Here is a 16,940-nt window from a genome sequence, read left to right on the forward strand (position 1 = left end):
GACGTCCAATTTTTGCAACGATCATCAGTCGAAATGAATAGAATTGAATTAAATTGGACATCTAGCGTTGTCAGTGGCAGACTATGAGTTAATGTGTGACAAAACAAGTTGGTGTCCAGTCTCCAGAGGACAACCACCGCGGTAGCCTCGATCACGTGACCACCTTGTCTGCTGCTGCTGGCTGAGCGAAGCGTGCAAGTAGGTAATAACACGATTTTTCATTACGTTTTTCGCCTATTAGGCGTACAATTCCCGACGCCTTCACAAACTATTTTCACGAGCGAGCTCAGTGCACCCGGACGCTCGCTTGTTTGGCCGGGGTTTTCCTTCGTCGGGGTTGCTAGCGGTGTCTTTCGCAATTTTTCTGTTGTCTTGGTTTCCCAGCGAGCAATGTCGTGATGGGATTGGGTTCCGCTCAAAGGCCTAGCTTCAATTCGATACTCATCTTCGCTTGTGGCGCTATTTGCTCTGCTTTTGTAGTTGTCGTGTGTAAAAAATGACGTTAATGAGCGATATGGCCCGCACCTAAACGCGGTTGATAGACGCTCGATTGTTCCCAACTCGGACCAGATTTAGCTAGCATCATATGCTAACGTTAGCTTCTTCACCCCAGCTGCCTCTGAGACTCGGTAGCTTTTAGCAAGTTAGCTCATCCGAGGACAAAGAGGCCCCTAATATTACGAGCGACAAATGTAACATTTTTATTTGAGCACGACACTGCGAGAACATGACATGGCGTTGGCACGTGGATTGACTTAAACAACCACGGGTATTGTCAATAAGTAACACAATTTGGCTTATGTTAGCGTTGCTATAAACAATATGTCCAGGCTTTTCCTAAGTAAAAGAGCTTTTCTGGGGAATGTTTTTTGGTGATCGTCGCTCGATGGCCATACCTAAATATAATGGTTTCTGCAAAATATTGTCATTTACGCGGAGTTCGAAGTACGAAACATCTCGCATTCTTCAATGAATGGAGTAATGTCAGCAGCAGGATTGAAATAAAATACATAGTATTAACTTGATTTGTAAATAGAACTGAACGGTGCGGGAATGATTGCTTGATAAGACTGTTTGTCCCAGTATTGGAATCTTTTTCTACTTAAATCGAGCGTGCCCCATGGCATTAGCTTTGTTCAAATCAGCAGCCAATGGTGTCAGTGTGTTGGATGACGTCACATGACCGATGTTAAACTGCATTGCTATTGTTCTCACACTAACCAACTGTCACTAAGCATATTTTCCCATTTCCCACCCCAAAAAACGTTTTTAACGTTCATTTTGCTTTTCACATATTTTTGGTATAATCTTCTACTATTGTTAAAAAAATACTGTCATTTGTCATCATTTTGCAACATTGATTGCACCTATCTAGATTGAAACTTTGACAATGTGGCATTGAGTGCTTGAAGTAATCAGCAACGGTTATGACCCCCATGTGAAATATGGCTCTGCAAAAAGTATTGAACTATGCCAGAAAAATAACGTTCACCCCCACAATCTTTTCAGTTTGTTTTGCCAGTAAAACTTGTTTCTCCAATAGTCCCAAATAGTACAGTTGGTAGCCACTAAGCAACACTGTTTCTCAGCAAGTAGAAATGCATTACGGTCGATTGCTCCTAATTATATTAATTGAGTTTTGTGTCTCTTGTTTTGTTGGTAGGTTTTTCTATTTTGTACATACAGAGTTTTGTATATACTGTATATGATGAGCTCGCTGGGCAGCGAAAAGGCCCGGGGCCCTCGTGAAAAAGTGCCGCCTGCTGCCACTCACACATCTCAACCGCAGAAACAGATTCAGGTGAGAGTCCAGAAGTGCACAAATGTATTGTGGGTCTTAATGTTAAAGTTCTTGGTAATTTCCTTCATTTTTCTCCAATCAGTTTCATTTCTATCGGCAAGATAAAAATGCAACTGATTGGAGAAAAATGAAGGAAATTAGCAAGAACTTTAACATTAAGACCCCCAATACATTTGCCAGAATTTTTAAACAATTTTAGCTTGGTAATTGTTAGGTCAACCATAAAATTCAGCTCTCATTGGAAGTTGAGGGAATAGCACATAATGATTGTTGGATTTTAAGACTTGACTTCTGCTTACCCCCATTTATTTGTTTTCACGCAAATCCAAGCTAAAAATATTTTGCTGCGCTAAGCAAGTGAGGAGTGTTGTTCCTCTTATTTTCTGCAAAGAGTTGCTGACCTATTCATGACATACTATCTTTCCAAGAGTGGCTGACATCTTTATTTCTTTAAGTGTTCCCCCCTCCACTATTGTCAAGTTTTTATCAGTAAATCATGGCTTGATACATATCACTTTATTGCTTCAAATTTTGAAAATGTTAGCCTATAGCGTTGGAAGTTTTTAATGTAGTCTCGCAAATATCTACTGGAGTCAGATTTATGTCATTCACAACATTGGGGAGTTAACAAAAATGAGAACATTTTGAAGTAATTTCAGTTTCATTTGTATTTTATTTGAAAATCATGGTGAAGTACTCAACTCTAGTGTTTTTTGTGTTACAGGCTACTGCTGAGCAAATTAGGCTTGCCCAGATGATCTATGACAAGAATGATGCTGACTTTGAAGACAAGGTTAACCAGGTACAATAATCTGGTCAAGGGACAACTCTATTTAAATTTTCAATCATTTATTTGCAACCAAAAGAACATTACCTCGATTGCAGGCCGTAGCCGACACAAAAATAACAAACGAAACCAACTGGCGCAAGGAACTACTAACTTCCCTTCAACATTTTTAGCACTTGTTTGTCTGCTTCCCCCAGCTGATGGAGGTTACTGGGAAGAACCAGGATGAGTGTATGGTGGCGCTTCACGACTGCAACGAGGACGTGAGCAGAGCCATCAACTTCCTTCTGGAAAGCACCTCGGATATGGTAGGCTTGGTGTAATAAAGAATACAATTTGACCAAACGAATCATTCCACGGCCCGTTCCATGCTTTGTATTTAGACCTCATGGGAGACGGTGGGGAAGAAGAAGCCACTGATTAAGGAAGGTCCTTCCGAAAGCAAGGAGAATAAGGAAAACAGGGAGAAAAAAGGCGAGAAGGAGGGTGCCAAGGGCCGTGCGGGATCTAATCGCAAGGGCAAAGGGGGCAATAGAAACCGGCAAGGTATAACATTTTGTAAGACTGTCATCAGCCTTCATTTTAATTCGTTTCATTGCCTCTTTGCACCAGGCGCTGCTCGTCCGGTGGAAAATGGTGTGGAGGTAACACCAGTGGAGAGAGGCTCCGAGCGCGGAAGGAGGGCAAAAGGTGGCCGAGGTGAGAAGGCAAATTTAAAAAAATGCCACCCTAATCATTCCCCGAGTGGATGTTGTTGATGTACATGGGATTTTTTATGCAGGTTCTGGAGGTCGAGGCAGAGGTAAAGGATCAGCAGCAAGGTTCTCAGCCCAGGGAATGGGGTATGTTGACACCCAATCTGTTGCTATTGTTTTACGCTAACTGACATGAATTACTTTATTAAGTATCGGTACAGCCACAAGATGTTTGCAGTTTGCTATTTCAACACTGTTCTAAAATGGGTGGAATTCGTTTTTTTGTCTCAGAATTCTAATACCAAATTATGACAGTGTAAAACAAAATTATTTTTGTTGTCTATATTTTACCATGGAGTATTAGGGCCACACAAAGAAGAAGAAAAAAAGTTTGCAAGATAAAAGTTGGAATATTAGGAGATTTAAGAGAATAAATTGGAATATTATGAGAGATTAGTCAGAATATTATGATTAAAAATGTCAAAATAAGACAAGATTTAGGTCGTAATATGATTGCACTGCTTTTAATAATTGATCATTTTGCCAATTTAAAACAAATAAGAATAATCATTCATTATTTCTCAGAACCTTCAATCCTGCAGACTATACCTCCGAGGCGGGTACAACAGGGACCACACAGAGTGAGGCTTGGGACACAACGGCCAACAACAATCCCGAAGAGATGGGTTGGTGTTGTGTACATTGAATGCACCGTACTTCATCATGGACTTTTGTTGACGCAGATGGTTTCTGCTCAAGCATAGTCTTTCTTTTCATACCTCACCGACATGTTCTTGACTCTTTTGCAGCTAACTGGAAAAACCCCATTGAAGACTATGGACCGGAAGACTGGAGTGAGGATGTTAGTGTGAGTTCTCGCAAAAAGTTTTACGAAAAGTTTGAAATTAAAACGAGTGTTGTTTATTTTTGGGGGTATTTTTGTTTTCCTACAGCTCTCTGAGACCAAAGTTTTCACTTCCTCATGCGCCCCTCCTGCTGAGAATCACATCGCGCCTGGCCAAAGGTGAATGACTAACAGTAGAACAATGAATGAAGCACAAACGAATGTTTTTTTTTCTAACCTGAGCAACTGTTTTGTTTTGTAGTCTGGATCTAGCCTCTCTGCTGCAAAAACCTGCAGTCGGTGGAAGAGAAGCCCCCTCCTCGTCTTCCTCCTCCTCGCAGAGTCTGGTCTTCACCAACTCTCACCACCACCAGCTACCACAGCAGCAACATCAGGCTCCGCCCAGCCGCAGCACCACCAGCGGCACCAGCTATGCTCATGCCGCTCTGGTGAATAAAAAGCCTTTTTTGCATTTTCAGGGACACATCAGACTAATCCTTCCTTCTTTTATCCGTGCCAGTCGTCAGTTCTCGGAGCTGGTTTTGGAGACCTGGGTCAAGCCAAAAGGCCCGCACCCAGCGCGGGGGCTCAGATACTGGAACAGCTTAAGGGTCCTGGCTTGGGTCCTCTGCCATCATCCCAGGTGGCACATCCTGCCAACACCCAAGGAGGCAACCCTTCAATCGGGCGCCTGCCGAGCCTCGGAACATCTATAACCCCACCCTCTTCCTCCACTTGGGATATGAAGGTGCCAGAATCTAACACAACCACGCTGACCTCACAGTTCAGCCGTAAGTATTCTCATCAAAGTCTTCACTACATGACGGTAATGCTAAGTGGGTTTTTTACCATCTGTAATTAATATCACTGCGTTTTTGTTGTTGTTGCAGGTGAGTTTGGCCTCCAGCCGGAGCCTTCACTTGTGCTGAGCCAGCTCATTCAGAGGCACACTGGTCCCTCCTTGCCATTGGCCCGTCAGCCCAGTCCACCATCTCAACAAGCGGCTCCTCCTCAATCCGTCTCGTCTGTTCCCCAGCACAGCAACACGTCAGCGCAGGTGGGCCCAGGGATGGTGGCCGTTGGTTCCAAAAATCCGGCTGCTGGAGGTGGGCTTGACGCTCAGGGCTGCGGTACACCACAGCAACAGCGCGCACAACTAAAAGGTCAAAAACGAAGGATGCCTCCGATTTCCAAGGTAATGGTTTTGGCTATTTTGTGTCTCTCTGCCACAAAAATACTCTAATTAAATACATTAATCCACTTTACTTGATTTTTTTTGTTTTGTGTTGAAAGCCCAAATTTTAAGTCTAAGCTAAATTGAGCAAAGCTGCTGCTAAAGTGAGAAAACGCAAACTTGAGGAGAAACACTTTCGTGGAATCTCTGTTTACAAAGATTCTTTTCTTTGGGTTCACAAACTGTCAAATCAAAATTCAGTCAAGACACATTTAGATGGCACCAAGGAGTCCTAAGCAGTAATATTTTTTGCCGATATATAAATCAAGGCCATCCAAACAATTACATGCGCAAACTTTTTGTCATGACAGATCCCCGCCACAGCCGTAGAAATGCCAGGGTCCACTGACGTCCCCGGTCTAAACCTTCAGTTTGGAGCACTCGACTTTGGCTCGGAGTCCGCTTTGCCCGAATTTGGAGTTGTGGAGTGTGCTGTCAGTGCGGCATCCAGGGAATCCACTCCGGCGCCGGGCCCTGTAGCGGCTGCATCAGGACCAGGGACGCAGAGTCAGACAAGCATGTACTCCAAACCGCTCAGGTAACGGTTGGATGTTTTTTCCTGTCAGACAAATCCCATTTAAACACAAAAACTACTTTTGATTCTACTATGGTACAGTGAACTTTCAAAATGCCAAAAATCAAATCTTGTGTGTCTTTCAGTGACTCGCTTGGCAGTCCTCTCTCCGTCGAGCTCCCTCTTCCCCTCTCCTCGTCCGATTCGGTGTATCACTCGTCTTCGGTGACACTCCCAGGTCTGACGGCCTCTTCGTTAGGGCCCGCCAGTTCCAGCACCCCTCCCTCGTCGTCGCTGATCACATCCACCATCTCGTCCTGCGCCGTACCCCCTTTCTCCACGGTGGGAGGAAGTTATGATGGGTCCTTGCACTCTCAAGCTCGACTGGCCTTCTCGCAGAGTAAAGAGATTTCCGGCCCAGTTATGGTGAGAAGAAAAGAAATGCAAAATGTATAAAATTTCTCGTTTTAAAGTGTTTATTTTTCCTTATCCTTAGAATGGTCTAAATGGAGTAAGGAGCTCTGCAACATTAGACAGTATGTTACCTTGCACCAATATATTAATAGTTGCATGAGTCCATATAGTAGCCACTTTTTTTAATACAGGGTTTTCCAAAATGTCTGATCCCATTTCGTAGGCCAATAATTTTGACAATTTTTCATTGGAATGAACTCAAATTTTCACAGCTTGCGTAGAAACGTTTCAAGTTTTTGTGTGTAACACACTAACACACAAAAAGCCTTTTCTTTTGAAGTGAATGGCATTTCTTAACCTGAAAAGATGGCAATGCCAAACTTTATACACAAAAACTTGAAACGTATCTACGCAAGCTGTGAAAATTTGAGGTCGTTCCAGTGAAAATTGTCAAAATTATTGGCCTACAAAATGGGGTCAAACATTTTGGAACACCCTGTATTAATATAAGCACTTTGGCACTCTGCTTAGTTTCTTCAGCATCCTCCACACCAAAGCCTGACTCTCCATCTCTTAACGCCAACACCACCTGCGCTCCCGTGCCCACCTCTCACTTAGCCTCCTCCACGCTGCCTGCACAGAGTTCCACCACGCTCTCCAGCCTGGCACAGGACCTTCACTCAGCCGGCCAACTCAATGCTCTTAACAGGTGAAACGCTCGCACCCACCAGACTTGCCGACACAAATGGAAAGTCAAGAGTCCTTTTCAAGCTGCAATCCTTCTCTTTATGTCTGCAGCCATGTCAACAGTCATTCCTCAGCACTTGTTTCCAATTCTTTAACTGTAAGTACAATTAGCGAATTAGGTGGTACGGCGTACGGACTTAGTTGCAGCCACCAAATTTGACAAGAAAACTGTTTTGCTCATATAAACCACTGGTTTTCACATTGTATTTTGGGATGTTTACCCCGAAAGGCATCTTATTTGCCTTTAAAAAAACATATTAGCAAGAATGTCACAGGGTTCGAAGGGGGCGGAGATAATAGCTCCAAAATTAAAGGTAATTTTTTTATGCAAAGGTAAAGGGATAAGTAGTCTTAGTACTATTTTCACCAGGTTAAGATACTAACCAACAATCCACTTTGTTCCCCCTCAGTACACAAGCGTTGACAGCAGCAGCGTGAACTCTCTCGCTCCCTCGTCTGCCTCCTACACGTCATCGCACGTGCCCCCTTCGGCGCTTCACTCGGTCCACAACAGCATTAGCAGTAGCGGCGGTGGCGGCATGGGCCACCTGGCTAGCATGTCCAGCATGGGCAACAACATGAGCAGCGGCGTCGGCGCCATCGTGGGGGCGAGCGGACTTCACTCTGCCGCCACCAGCACGGCGCTGGGACTTGGCTCCAATGGAGCTACCGGCACGTCCAACCTCTCCGGGCCGAGGGCTGCGCCCTTGCTTTCTTCCTCCACCGGTACACACACAGGCAAAACAAAAACAGAAAGTTTGTTAGTATTAGTCATCTGCAATGGATGCCGTCCGTCCGTCATTGTGTTTAACAGGAAAAGCTCCACCTAACCTGTCTCAAGGAGTTCCTCCTCTGCTGCCCAGCCAGTATATCATGGGACCCGGTGGACTTCTGCCAGCATACCCAGTAAGTGGGACTTTTTGGAGTAGAAGTTCTCTGCGGTCTAAGAAATAGTTTATTTATCTAGCATGGGCCAATATGTATAGATCCTGATTTTTTCTTTTTTTTGTATTAGGCCTGATTATTTTTTGTTGTGGGGTTAGCCAGTAGAGAGCAGCCCCCGGTACCGCTCATACAGACTGGAAATATAAAATACTAGAGACAATTAAGATATTAACTGTGTTTTTTTGGGACAGCAGATCTATGGATATGAGGATCTCCATATGCTTCAGTCCCGACTACCGATGGTGAGCTTTAAGTCATCAACAATTCGTTTTGACATCTTGAGTTGTTTGGTTGGAGCAGTTTTTTTGTTTGGTTCCTCAGCCATCTTTGCAGGATTACTATGGAATCACATTCCCTGGGCCTACGGCAACTCTGTCTAGCAGAGAAGGGAGCCTTGCCAACAACCCCTACTCAGGTATGAGCTTTTTTTGTTTGTTTTTGTTCATTGGTCACAACAATAAGCCAGATCTTCATTATAATTGGTAAATGTATGTTTTCATATGAATTAATCCATTGAGAAAATAATTGTGCTTATATAAATCGAAATAACCCAGGAATACAGCTAGTTGTGGCCCCAATTTTTTTAAACTTTTTTTTAAATCTAAAAATTGCCCTAAGGATAAACCTCTGATTTTATTCAATTTTAAAAACATTTTCGTGCCAATGACGACGCATGACATCCAATGCATTAAGTTAAATGAGTGTCTTTTAAAGGGTTTCATAAAAAGGACCCAATTTTGGCCACTTTTCTGCCTGGTTTTTTTTAAGGTGAAGTTACCAAGTTTGGAAGGAACGACTCCACCTCTCCAGCGCCAGCAGCCACGAGCCTGGCTGCCCAGCAGCAGCCCGGCCAGAACCCTGGGCCGGGCCCGAGCCAAGCTCAGCCTCCTCAAGCGCAACCTCAGCCGCAGGCCCAGCCACACCACCACAGCGGTCAGCAGGCCTTCCTGCCTCCGGGCTACAGCTACACGGGTCTGCCTTACTACGCCGGCGCCATGCCCGGTGCCGTGCCGAGCGCCGCCGCCTTCCAGTACGGCCACACCATGTTCGTCCCTCCGGGTGGTCCGGCCTCGGCCAAGCAGCAGCACAGCATGGGTCTCAGCCTGGGCAACCCGTCTGCCGGGCCCTTCCAGCAGCAGACGCAACAGCAGCAGCAGCCCGGCGGTTACGGCCAGCACACCTTCAGCTCAGGTCGGCCATCGCGCCGCACCTTCGCTCGCCCTCGTTATTGGCCGTTTGTTAGGTATGGAATGAGCGCTTTGCTTCCCAGGGTATGAAGAGCTTACAGCAGGACCCGCTGGAGTGGACTACAGTAAAGGCTACAATTCCTCCTCTCAGGCACAAGCCAAATCTGCTGCTAGCGGGCCTGGCAAAGGTAGGTGGGACACATGGCTTCAATCATTTATCTAAACCAGGGGTGGCCAAGTTTGGTCGGTCCTCGAGAGCCCCTATCCAGTCTGTTTTCCCTTGTCTCCCTCCTCTACCACACCAGAATTAAAAATGATCAACTCATCAGCAAGCGGATCCAGATTATTTGATTCAGGTGTGTTGGTGGAGGGGGACATGGAAAACAGACTGGATAGGGGCTCTCGAGGACCACAGTTGGTGTGGACTGTGGAGCGAAAAAACATTAAAATTTCAAGTTAACAAAAATATTTTGGAATTTTAACATTTAAAATTGAATCATTTAGTTTGGATGAGTGGAATGGGAAATGATTTTTACTTTTGTCTCCTTCATGTCTGGTTATTCCACTTGAAGGTGTTTCAGTGACATCCAGTAACTCTGGTGTGCCAGACATCAGTGGAAGTGTTTACAATAAGACCCAGGTGAGAATTCCACTACAACTATCTAGGCAGGCTGGACTTATCGATTTGAAACATTTGAAGCCATCCTTTTCATTGAATATAAAGATGTATAATTCTTTGTTCGTGTCTTTGTCCAATCCCCCTTAGTCTTTTGATAAGCAGGGTTTCCATGCAGGGACCCCCCCACCCTTCAGCCTGCCATCTGCACTGGGCGGTCCGGGACCCTTGAACCCAGGAGCGGCGCCAGGAGGTTACGCGCCGGGGCCCTTCCTTCACATCCTGCCTCACCAGCAACCACACTCGCAGCTGCTGCACCACCACCTCGCTCAGGACGGACAGGTAACCGCCCCGCGGCGAGAATGCCGGGCCGCCTGCGTCCGCGCTCTCACCCCAATGTGCCGTCCCATTTTGCGTCTGCTCAGGGTGGTCCGGGACAGCGCGGACAGTCGGGTGGCTTGCAGCAGAAGAGCCAAGTCAATAAGTCCAGCTATGGCAGCTCCCCCTACTGGGCCAACTGAAGTCGCCTCGCCGCGTGTACGTGCATGCGGGCGAGCGTGTCGGTAGGCGTGCGGACGCGACACACTCGCGGGCCTGACTGATAGATACAACAGAGAACACAAGCTAAATCACACTACCGCCACCTCTCCTTTGCTCTGTATACAGTATCCCCTTTTCAAATTGATGTCTGTTGTATGTAAAATATATTTATGTATGTATTTATACAGTATATATGTATTGGTAGAACATGAAATGTGGTTTTCTGCATTTTGTTTTTATTTCGAAGGGCATTTTATTTAAACGGGGAGGGAGAAAAAAAAAAAGATGAGAATGCTAAATCATGAAGTTGGTGAATATACTTGAACACAAGCATCCTGTGATGTGGATACCTTTTTGTATGCATACATGAACTGAGAACGATGTATATAAATTCGAAGCATCATTTCCAAGGCCGAGGCCGTTTATTTTTTAGAAGAAATATGTTTTGTAATTTTGGTCTCTTACATCTGTGAATCCTTATTTGAAGTGTGACTTGAGTTGATTAGCTTGAGATTTTTTTCCCCCTGCAGTTTTCCTTCCCTCCATCCATCTTATCATTCCTCAACTTTTAATAGTTGGCTGATCACCAGCCAGGCCTTGATGTCATGTTAACATTCGTTTAATCCTTGTCCAAATTAAATTGTAAACTGTTTCTTTGACTGGTCTCTAGTTTAATCCCACTACCATTGCTCGTTGTCAAGCCAGAAAGACCAATTTTATAAACTGCGGGCACAACTTTGAATAGTAAAAGTATACCATTTTCTTAACTGAGCATTTATTTACACAAGTACACCTCATAATTCAAGGCACATTATAAGTGACTTTATAGAAGTCAACACGGGCTGGAAAAAAAGAAACTGTACAAAAAATGAAATAGTCCAAGTAATACCTATTTGCTTTCCTCACTCCGCATTTTTCTTTTTCTTCTTTTTCTTTTCAGACACCGGAGTTGCCACTACCTCTTCAGCCTCCTCCACAGCCTCGGACTTGCGCTTCTTTTTTTTCTTAGCCGGCGTGCTCTCCTCGACTATGGCAGTCACTTGCGGCGGTTCCTCAGCCCCGGACTTGCGCTTTTTCTTCTTGGGAGGTCCATCGCCTGCTCCGTCCTCTGCCACCGGAACCTCGGACTCCCCATTGACCTAGGTATAAATCAAATTCCAATTGTTCATCGGCTCTTAAGAATAGTTCAAATTGTACGACTCTCTTCAGTGATCAAGCCCACTGATTGGTGCTAGTCAATGGTTCGGAGTCGAGTTGATTTTGCGTGCCGATTAACGAGATGAGAACAAAGCACCACAGGCCAGGCCTCGAATCCGAGCACGCATAGCCGAGTTAGGGGGGCACACTCACCTCTCCGTTTGCCCCTCCGTTTTCCGATAGCCGTTGCTTCTTCTTCTTGCGTTTTCGCTCCTGCTTTTCTATGTTCCGCTTCATTTCAGAGGCAACGTCCTTCGCCTGCGAAGGGAGAGGCAGAAGATTGATTAACGGCGGTCGAATCAAAACAATGAGAACCGCATATCGCTCCTTAATTCATGCTGCATCAGTCTCATTAAATCAGTATTGACCCTCAGGTGTGATCAGGGGAGAATTTGCTCATCATTCGCAGCACGACCCACGGCGGAAATAATCAAGCTCACCTCCTTCATGGCCTCTTTCATCACGTCGATGTTCTTGCGTGGGATATTGCCCGTCTCGTAAAAAGACAAGCGATCCTCCACTTGCTGGCGCAGTTTGTCGCCAAACACGCTGGAGGGCAACTCTGAAAAGAGCAAAGGACCATCAAAATGCAACCATTCCAGGGGATGCAAGGGGTTCTGCGGCCGTGACGCAAGGCAGCTCAGGAAATCATTTATCAACATCAACCTGAAGGTTGAATGCTGTTGACGAAAAATAGAAGCATCATCGCTAAGCACCGAGATGTAGGTCATAGGTGAAGAAGCATCAGTCTCACCAGAGAAGCAGTCTATGCGCGAGGCGATGGTGCACTTGTTGGCCAGATATCTGGAGATGCGGCCCTTGTTCTTGACCGCCGCTCGCCCGATGAAGGTGGAGTGGAAGATCAGGCCGTACTTGGGCGTGTTGCCGCGGAGCTTCAGGGCTCTGGGCGAGATAACAGCTGCTTTTACAATATCGCTCGGGAGGAAACGGAGCCATAATGCTGTCGCTACTCTTTAGCTGAGGCGCCGACAACACGAGTCGGTCTCCTAACCCTAGTTTCTTGCCGTTTAATTTTTGGTGCTGCGCTGGGTTGCTCAGACATTGGGATGCAATGGGTGGAAGCGGGGATCATTCGGATCACCCCGCTCTGCTCCGGCCCAGCCCTGCCATCACGGCAACCGCAGCTTTCCCCAGCAGGGAGGGGTCGCCCCAGTACCTGAACAGGGCTTTCTCCGCACCCAGGATTTGGACGGTAGAGGCGGGATACTTCGCCAGGTTGGTTAGACTGCCGGCGTGAGAGATCAGACGGGCACCCACCTGGAATTGAAGGAGGGAACGTAAAAAGGTTACAAATCATCTCCGGGACGGACAGGGAAGAAAAAGAGACAAGGCGAGCCATCAGCACCAGAGGTTTCTCGTCACACAGAGTCAGGGGATTGACAGATTTGGTAAGACATCATCGCTCTCTTGAGTTAAATCATAAGCAAGGGAAAGGCCAAAATGTCACTCACCACGTCTCCAATCAGGGCAGCCAAGTTGGGAGCCACCTGACTCATCTTGGAGCGCAGGTATTCCTGCAGCTCCAGACGATACGCACCCAGGGCCACCACGCGATTGGAGAAGCGTTCAATGTTGATCAAGTCGATTGGGGAAATGTCCATCCCTGCGCACAAACAAAGGTCGCCGTCATCTCCCGGCAAAGGACTCACCACTATACTATGATCTAACAGTGGTCATCTGTTCTTAAGTTTAACTAATAACCTATTCACATTGAAAAAAACAAAGTTGCTAATGGGTCAATGTTTCTCCCGACAGGATCCGCAGCAAGGATGAGAGCCTTCGCTACAGGTTTATGAGAGAGTTTCTCTGCCCCCCGTGTCGGCCACCGGGGACACGTCAGCCCGAGATGGTCATTAAGGGGGCGTGGTTGAGAAGCGCTCGTTCGAATTTGAGCAAAAATTTAAAAAAAAAACACAAACCCATCGAAGAGCGGGATGCGTCTAGGATGGCCTGCGCCTTGGCGTTGTCCATCACCACCTCCTCCAGGCTCTCCACGCTCTCATCAGTCAACTCCTTCCGGTTTCCGATGAGCTGCGCCAAGCGGCAGTACATGGAATTGTCCGGGACGATTCTCACCAGCTCGGGGAAGTGGTAACCGTACCACTCGCTGAAAGTAAGCGCCAGACGTGTTCAGCCCACGCCGAGAAAGATGGCCATGGCCATCGTAACTCACCGGACGCGCATGGAGAAGGTATTAATGTCCTTGTCGAGCTGATCCAACAGCGCAATAGACTGGATGATCATGTTGTCTGCCCGGTTGACGTTGAATTTGACCTTGGCTCGGGAGTAGCTGTGACCCAATCCCAGTTGGGCCTTGGAGGCGGCCAGCGCCGTCAGTCCCTTTACCAGCATGTGAAAGTGAAGGCGAATCCCTGAAAGGACAAACGGGACGGAAACATTGATCTATGTCAATTGGAATCGGGGCTCATCATTTCATCGGATGGCTGCTCAGATTTTCAGTATGCGCCTTCACGGGTATAAGGACAATAGGATTGCATCATACACAAGCCAGGCACATAGAGAAATCCTTTATTGGTAGGACAAGACAAATACGGACCTCTTATTAGCTCCGCCACAACGCCGCCTGTCTGGATGGAAAAACCAAATTCTTCTTGTAAGGCAGCGCCGATTTTGGCATCTCCAACTCCCAGGGCGGCTTTCTTCTTGCCGGATTGGGGGAGGTTCGTCTCGAGGAACAGCTTGAGGTCTGCATGAACTAAACCTGGGAAAAAAAGAAGTACATTTTTTGAGATGACAAATGCTGTATCGCTCACAGGTTTGCTATATATGAAATATATATGTATATATTTTTACTCCCAGAGAGCGGACATTTGACAAATCCCAGTTAAATTGTTCGTCTATCATCGTTAATGGAAGGGAATGAGTCAATACAATCTAAAACTCTACATTAGTGTTACTTGGGACCATAATGATCATTAAAAATATATACTACACGGTCATTACAAGCAAATGATAGCGCATTTAATCGTTTCCTCAGATGTTCAGCTTTGGAAGTTGTCAACACAGTAATTCAGGGGATTGACAGTAATAACATCACCACATCTGAGAATCGTAAAAATAATAAATCTGTACAAAGAAATAAAACCACAGAATAAATCAATACATTTCAATCAAGTTCGACTCAGTTACCTTCAGAAACGGCATTAATGTTCTCCAGGGCGGCTTGTGCTGACTTAAAGGGAAAAAAGGCAGCCAGGCTCACCATACTGTTGAATTTCAAAAGATTCAGGACGCTCTGCTCCACCTGAAAGACAACCTAGATGAGAAGTCTCGGACAGAAAATCGAACTTAAGTAGCAGCGAGGACATGGATATGGAAGCTACCTGAGGGAGCAGCATGCCGATCTCCTCCACCTCTTTGATGGCAAACAAGGCATAGCCGGACGCGTGCTCGAACAACACGTGCATTAGCCCCTACAAAAAAGGTAAAAAAAGATATTTTAATATACCTTCGAAAGGTCACTGTTCATTTCCAAAGTTTCAAAAAGAACCTCTCACTGACTCGAGAAATGATCATGCTCACTTTTCCATTTTAACGCACCCACTGCGACTAACAAACATGTAATACATTTGAATGGGATCGACTATTGATAAATGGGGTTTGCTGCCTTTAACGACGATGCCCCCCCCAATCCGATCTGACTAAGAAGTGGCACCAGATCTTCTAGTTTTAAAGATAACTAGTCAGATCTCTAAATATGTCAAACATCCACACAGCGATGATCATTTTGCTTGATTATACTCCGAATAATGAAGGTTTTAGTCCGTGTACCACGTGTTGGCTGTGACGCCACGTGCACGAGCCCATGCGGTGAAGCAGCAAAAAGCTAATACACCGCTAAACTAGATCGATCGCCAAACTACTACATTCTAAAATTTTCGATTCGCCGTACTGATGCATAAAAAGGTATTCGTTCGCAGTCTGCGTCAGCAAATTTGGACTCCAAAGAGACGTGACGCACTTTGAAGCAAGGCGGCTAACTACTTAGGATGTTAACTAGGCCTTTCATTAGAGTGTCAAAAAGTAGATGAAAACGGCGTTTTGTTGCCTAAAAACAAGAATGGAATTAGGCGATCGTCGGCGCAGAAGCCTAACGTAAATATGAGGCTATTTTATAGAAATCTATAACCAGATTATTTTTACCATGGTTGATGAATCAGCGGAGCACACTAAGCATGTGCGTTGCCGTGCAGGATCTCGAGTTAAAAAGGCTGCAGTCTACAAAACCACTCGAAGCCAATGACCAGAATACCGCGAGATTACGGGCAAACATCGCGAGATCCTGTTAAGGGGCGGGGATTTTCTCATTGTGCCATCATTCGCAGGGAATTCAAGCAAATACTGACTGATTGGTGAAGAGTAAATTCTGCCTTTTTCCTATATAAGCAGTCATCGCTTTCACAAACTACGATCGGCTAGTGATTGAGTGGACACGTCAGTGCTACCAAACTATCTGTAGCGAGCTGCACAAGCAAATATACGTATCCTAAATAATATTTCAATTGTATAAGGCTATTATTGATGCTTTTTATGTGTCGTGGCTGTAGCTGCAGTAAAGGTTTTATAGCCGTAAAATAGTTATTGAGGGTTGGATTGATTCCGACGTAGCAATGCTGAATGCGTACATGTAAAATGCACAAAAAATAGACAAAAATACTACCTTGTTTTCATAATAACGTGTATTATTCTAATACACGTTATTGTGAAAACAATGTATTTTTGTGTGTGTCTATCTTTAAAAGGCGTGGCTGAGGTCAGAGCTCAAAAAGCTGCCGCCATCTTCAAAATGGCGGATGAGCCAGTACGGCAGTGGACTGCAGAGCAGCTCAGAAGTGACGATTTACCGAAGAAAGACCCGATATACTCTTTACAGGACAATGTAGCGCATTCGGTACGTTGTCATTTGGGGATTTCGAAGCCCCAGTTCTCATTTTAAGAGTGCTTTTTGACGAGAACATGCTTCGTTGGCGTGATGTAGCCCCATGTGGTTGGAGACAGAAAATGTTTGCTAACAAATTGGCTACATTGCGTTACCTAAAGTTCTTTATGTTTAAACGGAAATCATTCCATTGTGTTTTGCAGGTCCTCAACGAGTAAAGACCGCTGGGAACATCTAAAATGTGGCCAAAACGACCAAAGAGGACCAACTTGTCGACGCCATAACGAGCGGTTAGTATGCAAATTGAGTCGTTTTTAAAGACTATTTTCTCTCTTTGTAATAATTAAATGTCAGCGTTCAATCCGTTGCGCAATTAGGTTGTTTTTCATTATGATACATTCAAATTTTGAATGAAAACACACTAACTGATTTGGTCTTGATTTTTTTAATAGCAAGAACCTGTGTGGACAACTCAGACCCACAAGTGCCTTCAGTGGA

General features: G+C 45.5%; 2 protein-coding genes and 2 non-coding genes across 6 annotated transcripts; 1 reads left to right on the forward strand and 3 right to left on the reverse strand.

Annotated features, from left to right (window-relative positions):
* Nucleotides 1-87: 87 nt before the first annotated feature.
* On the forward strand, nucleotides 88-10,976 carry ubap2a (ubiquitin associated protein 2a). Of its 3 annotated transcripts, none has more exons than XM_077602031.1 (27): nucleotides 88-198; nucleotides 1,664-1,801; nucleotides 2,526-2,603; nucleotides 2,786-2,896; nucleotides 2,972-3,134; nucleotides 3,201-3,287; nucleotides 3,370-3,430; nucleotides 3,869-3,969; nucleotides 4,093-4,151; nucleotides 4,237-4,307; nucleotides 4,390-4,576; nucleotides 4,648-4,918; nucleotides 5,018-5,322; nucleotides 5,673-5,899; nucleotides 6,022-6,301; nucleotides 6,372-6,411; nucleotides 6,821-6,998; nucleotides 7,088-7,133; nucleotides 7,447-7,762; nucleotides 7,851-7,942; nucleotides 8,173-8,223; nucleotides 8,303-8,396; nucleotides 8,750-9,172; nucleotides 9,252-9,356; nucleotides 9,741-9,808; nucleotides 9,935-10,126; nucleotides 10,210-10,976. In XM_077602031.1, exons 2-27 carry the CDS (start codon nucleotides 1,706-1,708, stop codon nucleotides 10,303-10,305), a joined length of 3,798 nt encoding a protein of 1,265 aa, XP_077458157.1. In that variant the 5' UTR covers nucleotides 88-198; nucleotides 1,664-1,705; the 3' UTR covers nucleotides 10,306-10,976. The 3 variants fall into 3 exon arrangements, with proteins under 3 accessions (XP_077458157.1, XP_077458156.1, XP_077458158.1); XM_077602030.1 differs by having other exon boundaries at nucleotides 101-202; XM_077602032.1 differs by having other exon boundaries at nucleotides 101-202; nucleotides 8,176-8,223.
* Nucleotides 10,977-11,082: 106 nt separating this feature from the next.
* Nucleotides 11,083-15,849, reverse strand: nop56 (NOP56 ribonucleoprotein homolog). The gene is made up of 12 exons (XM_077602035.1): nucleotides 15,707-15,849; nucleotides 14,887-14,976; nucleotides 14,693-14,807; nucleotides 14,100-14,264; nucleotides 13,716-13,914; nucleotides 13,462-13,649; nucleotides 12,994-13,145; nucleotides 12,699-12,799; nucleotides 12,276-12,424; nucleotides 11,962-12,083; nucleotides 11,675-11,779; nucleotides 11,083-11,463 (listed from the first exon to the last, which is right to left on the reverse strand). The coding sequence occupies exons 1-12, from the start codon at nucleotides 15,707-15,709 to the stop codon at nucleotides 11,227-11,229; spliced, it is 1,626 nt and encodes a 541-aa protein (XP_077458161.1). The 5' UTR covers nucleotides 15,710-15,849; the 3' UTR covers nucleotides 11,083-11,226.
* On the reverse strand, nucleotides 11,862-11,929 carry LOC144076360 (small nucleolar RNA SNORD57). The gene has a single exon (XR_013300802.1). It is a non-coding gene; the product is annotated as a small nucleolar RNA SNORD57 (small nucleolar RNA).
* Nucleotides 13,280-13,407, reverse strand: LOC144076363 (small nucleolar RNA SNORA26). The gene has a single exon (XR_013300805.1). It is a non-coding gene; the product is annotated as a small nucleolar RNA SNORA26 (small nucleolar RNA).
* Nucleotides 15,850-16,940: the final 1,091 nt, after the last annotated feature.

Source organism: Stigmatopora argus, chromosome 6, assembly GCF_051989625.1.
Source record: "Stigmatopora argus isolate UIUO_Sarg chromosome 6, RoL_Sarg_1.0, whole genome shotgun sequence".
NCBI classification, from domain to species: domain Eukaryota; kingdom Metazoa; phylum Chordata; class Actinopteri; order Syngnathiformes; family Syngnathidae; genus Stigmatopora; species Stigmatopora argus.

Coding starts and splice junctions, on each gene's coding strand:
- ubap2a (XM_077602031.1), top strand. CDS start 1,706: ATGATGAGCTCGCTGGGCAGCGAAAAGGCCCGGGGCCCTCGTGAAAAA. Junction 5,323..5,672: donor GGATGCCTCCGATTTCCAAG/GTAATGGTTTTG, acceptor TTGTCATGACAG/ATCCCCGCCACAGCCGTAGA. Junction 8,224..8,302: donor TTCAGTCCCGACTACCGATG/GTGAGCTTTAAG, acceptor TTGGTTCCTCAG/CCATCTTTGCAGGATTACTA.
- nop56 (XM_077602035.1), bottom strand. Junction 14,808..14,886: donor TCGGCATGCTGCTCCCTCAG/GTAGCTTCCATA, acceptor GTTGTCTTTCAG/GTGGAGCAGAGCGTCCTGAA. Junction 14,265..14,692: donor CATTAATGCCGTTTCTGAAG/GTAACTGAGTCG, acceptor TTTTTTTCCCAG/GTTTAGTTCATGCAGACCTC.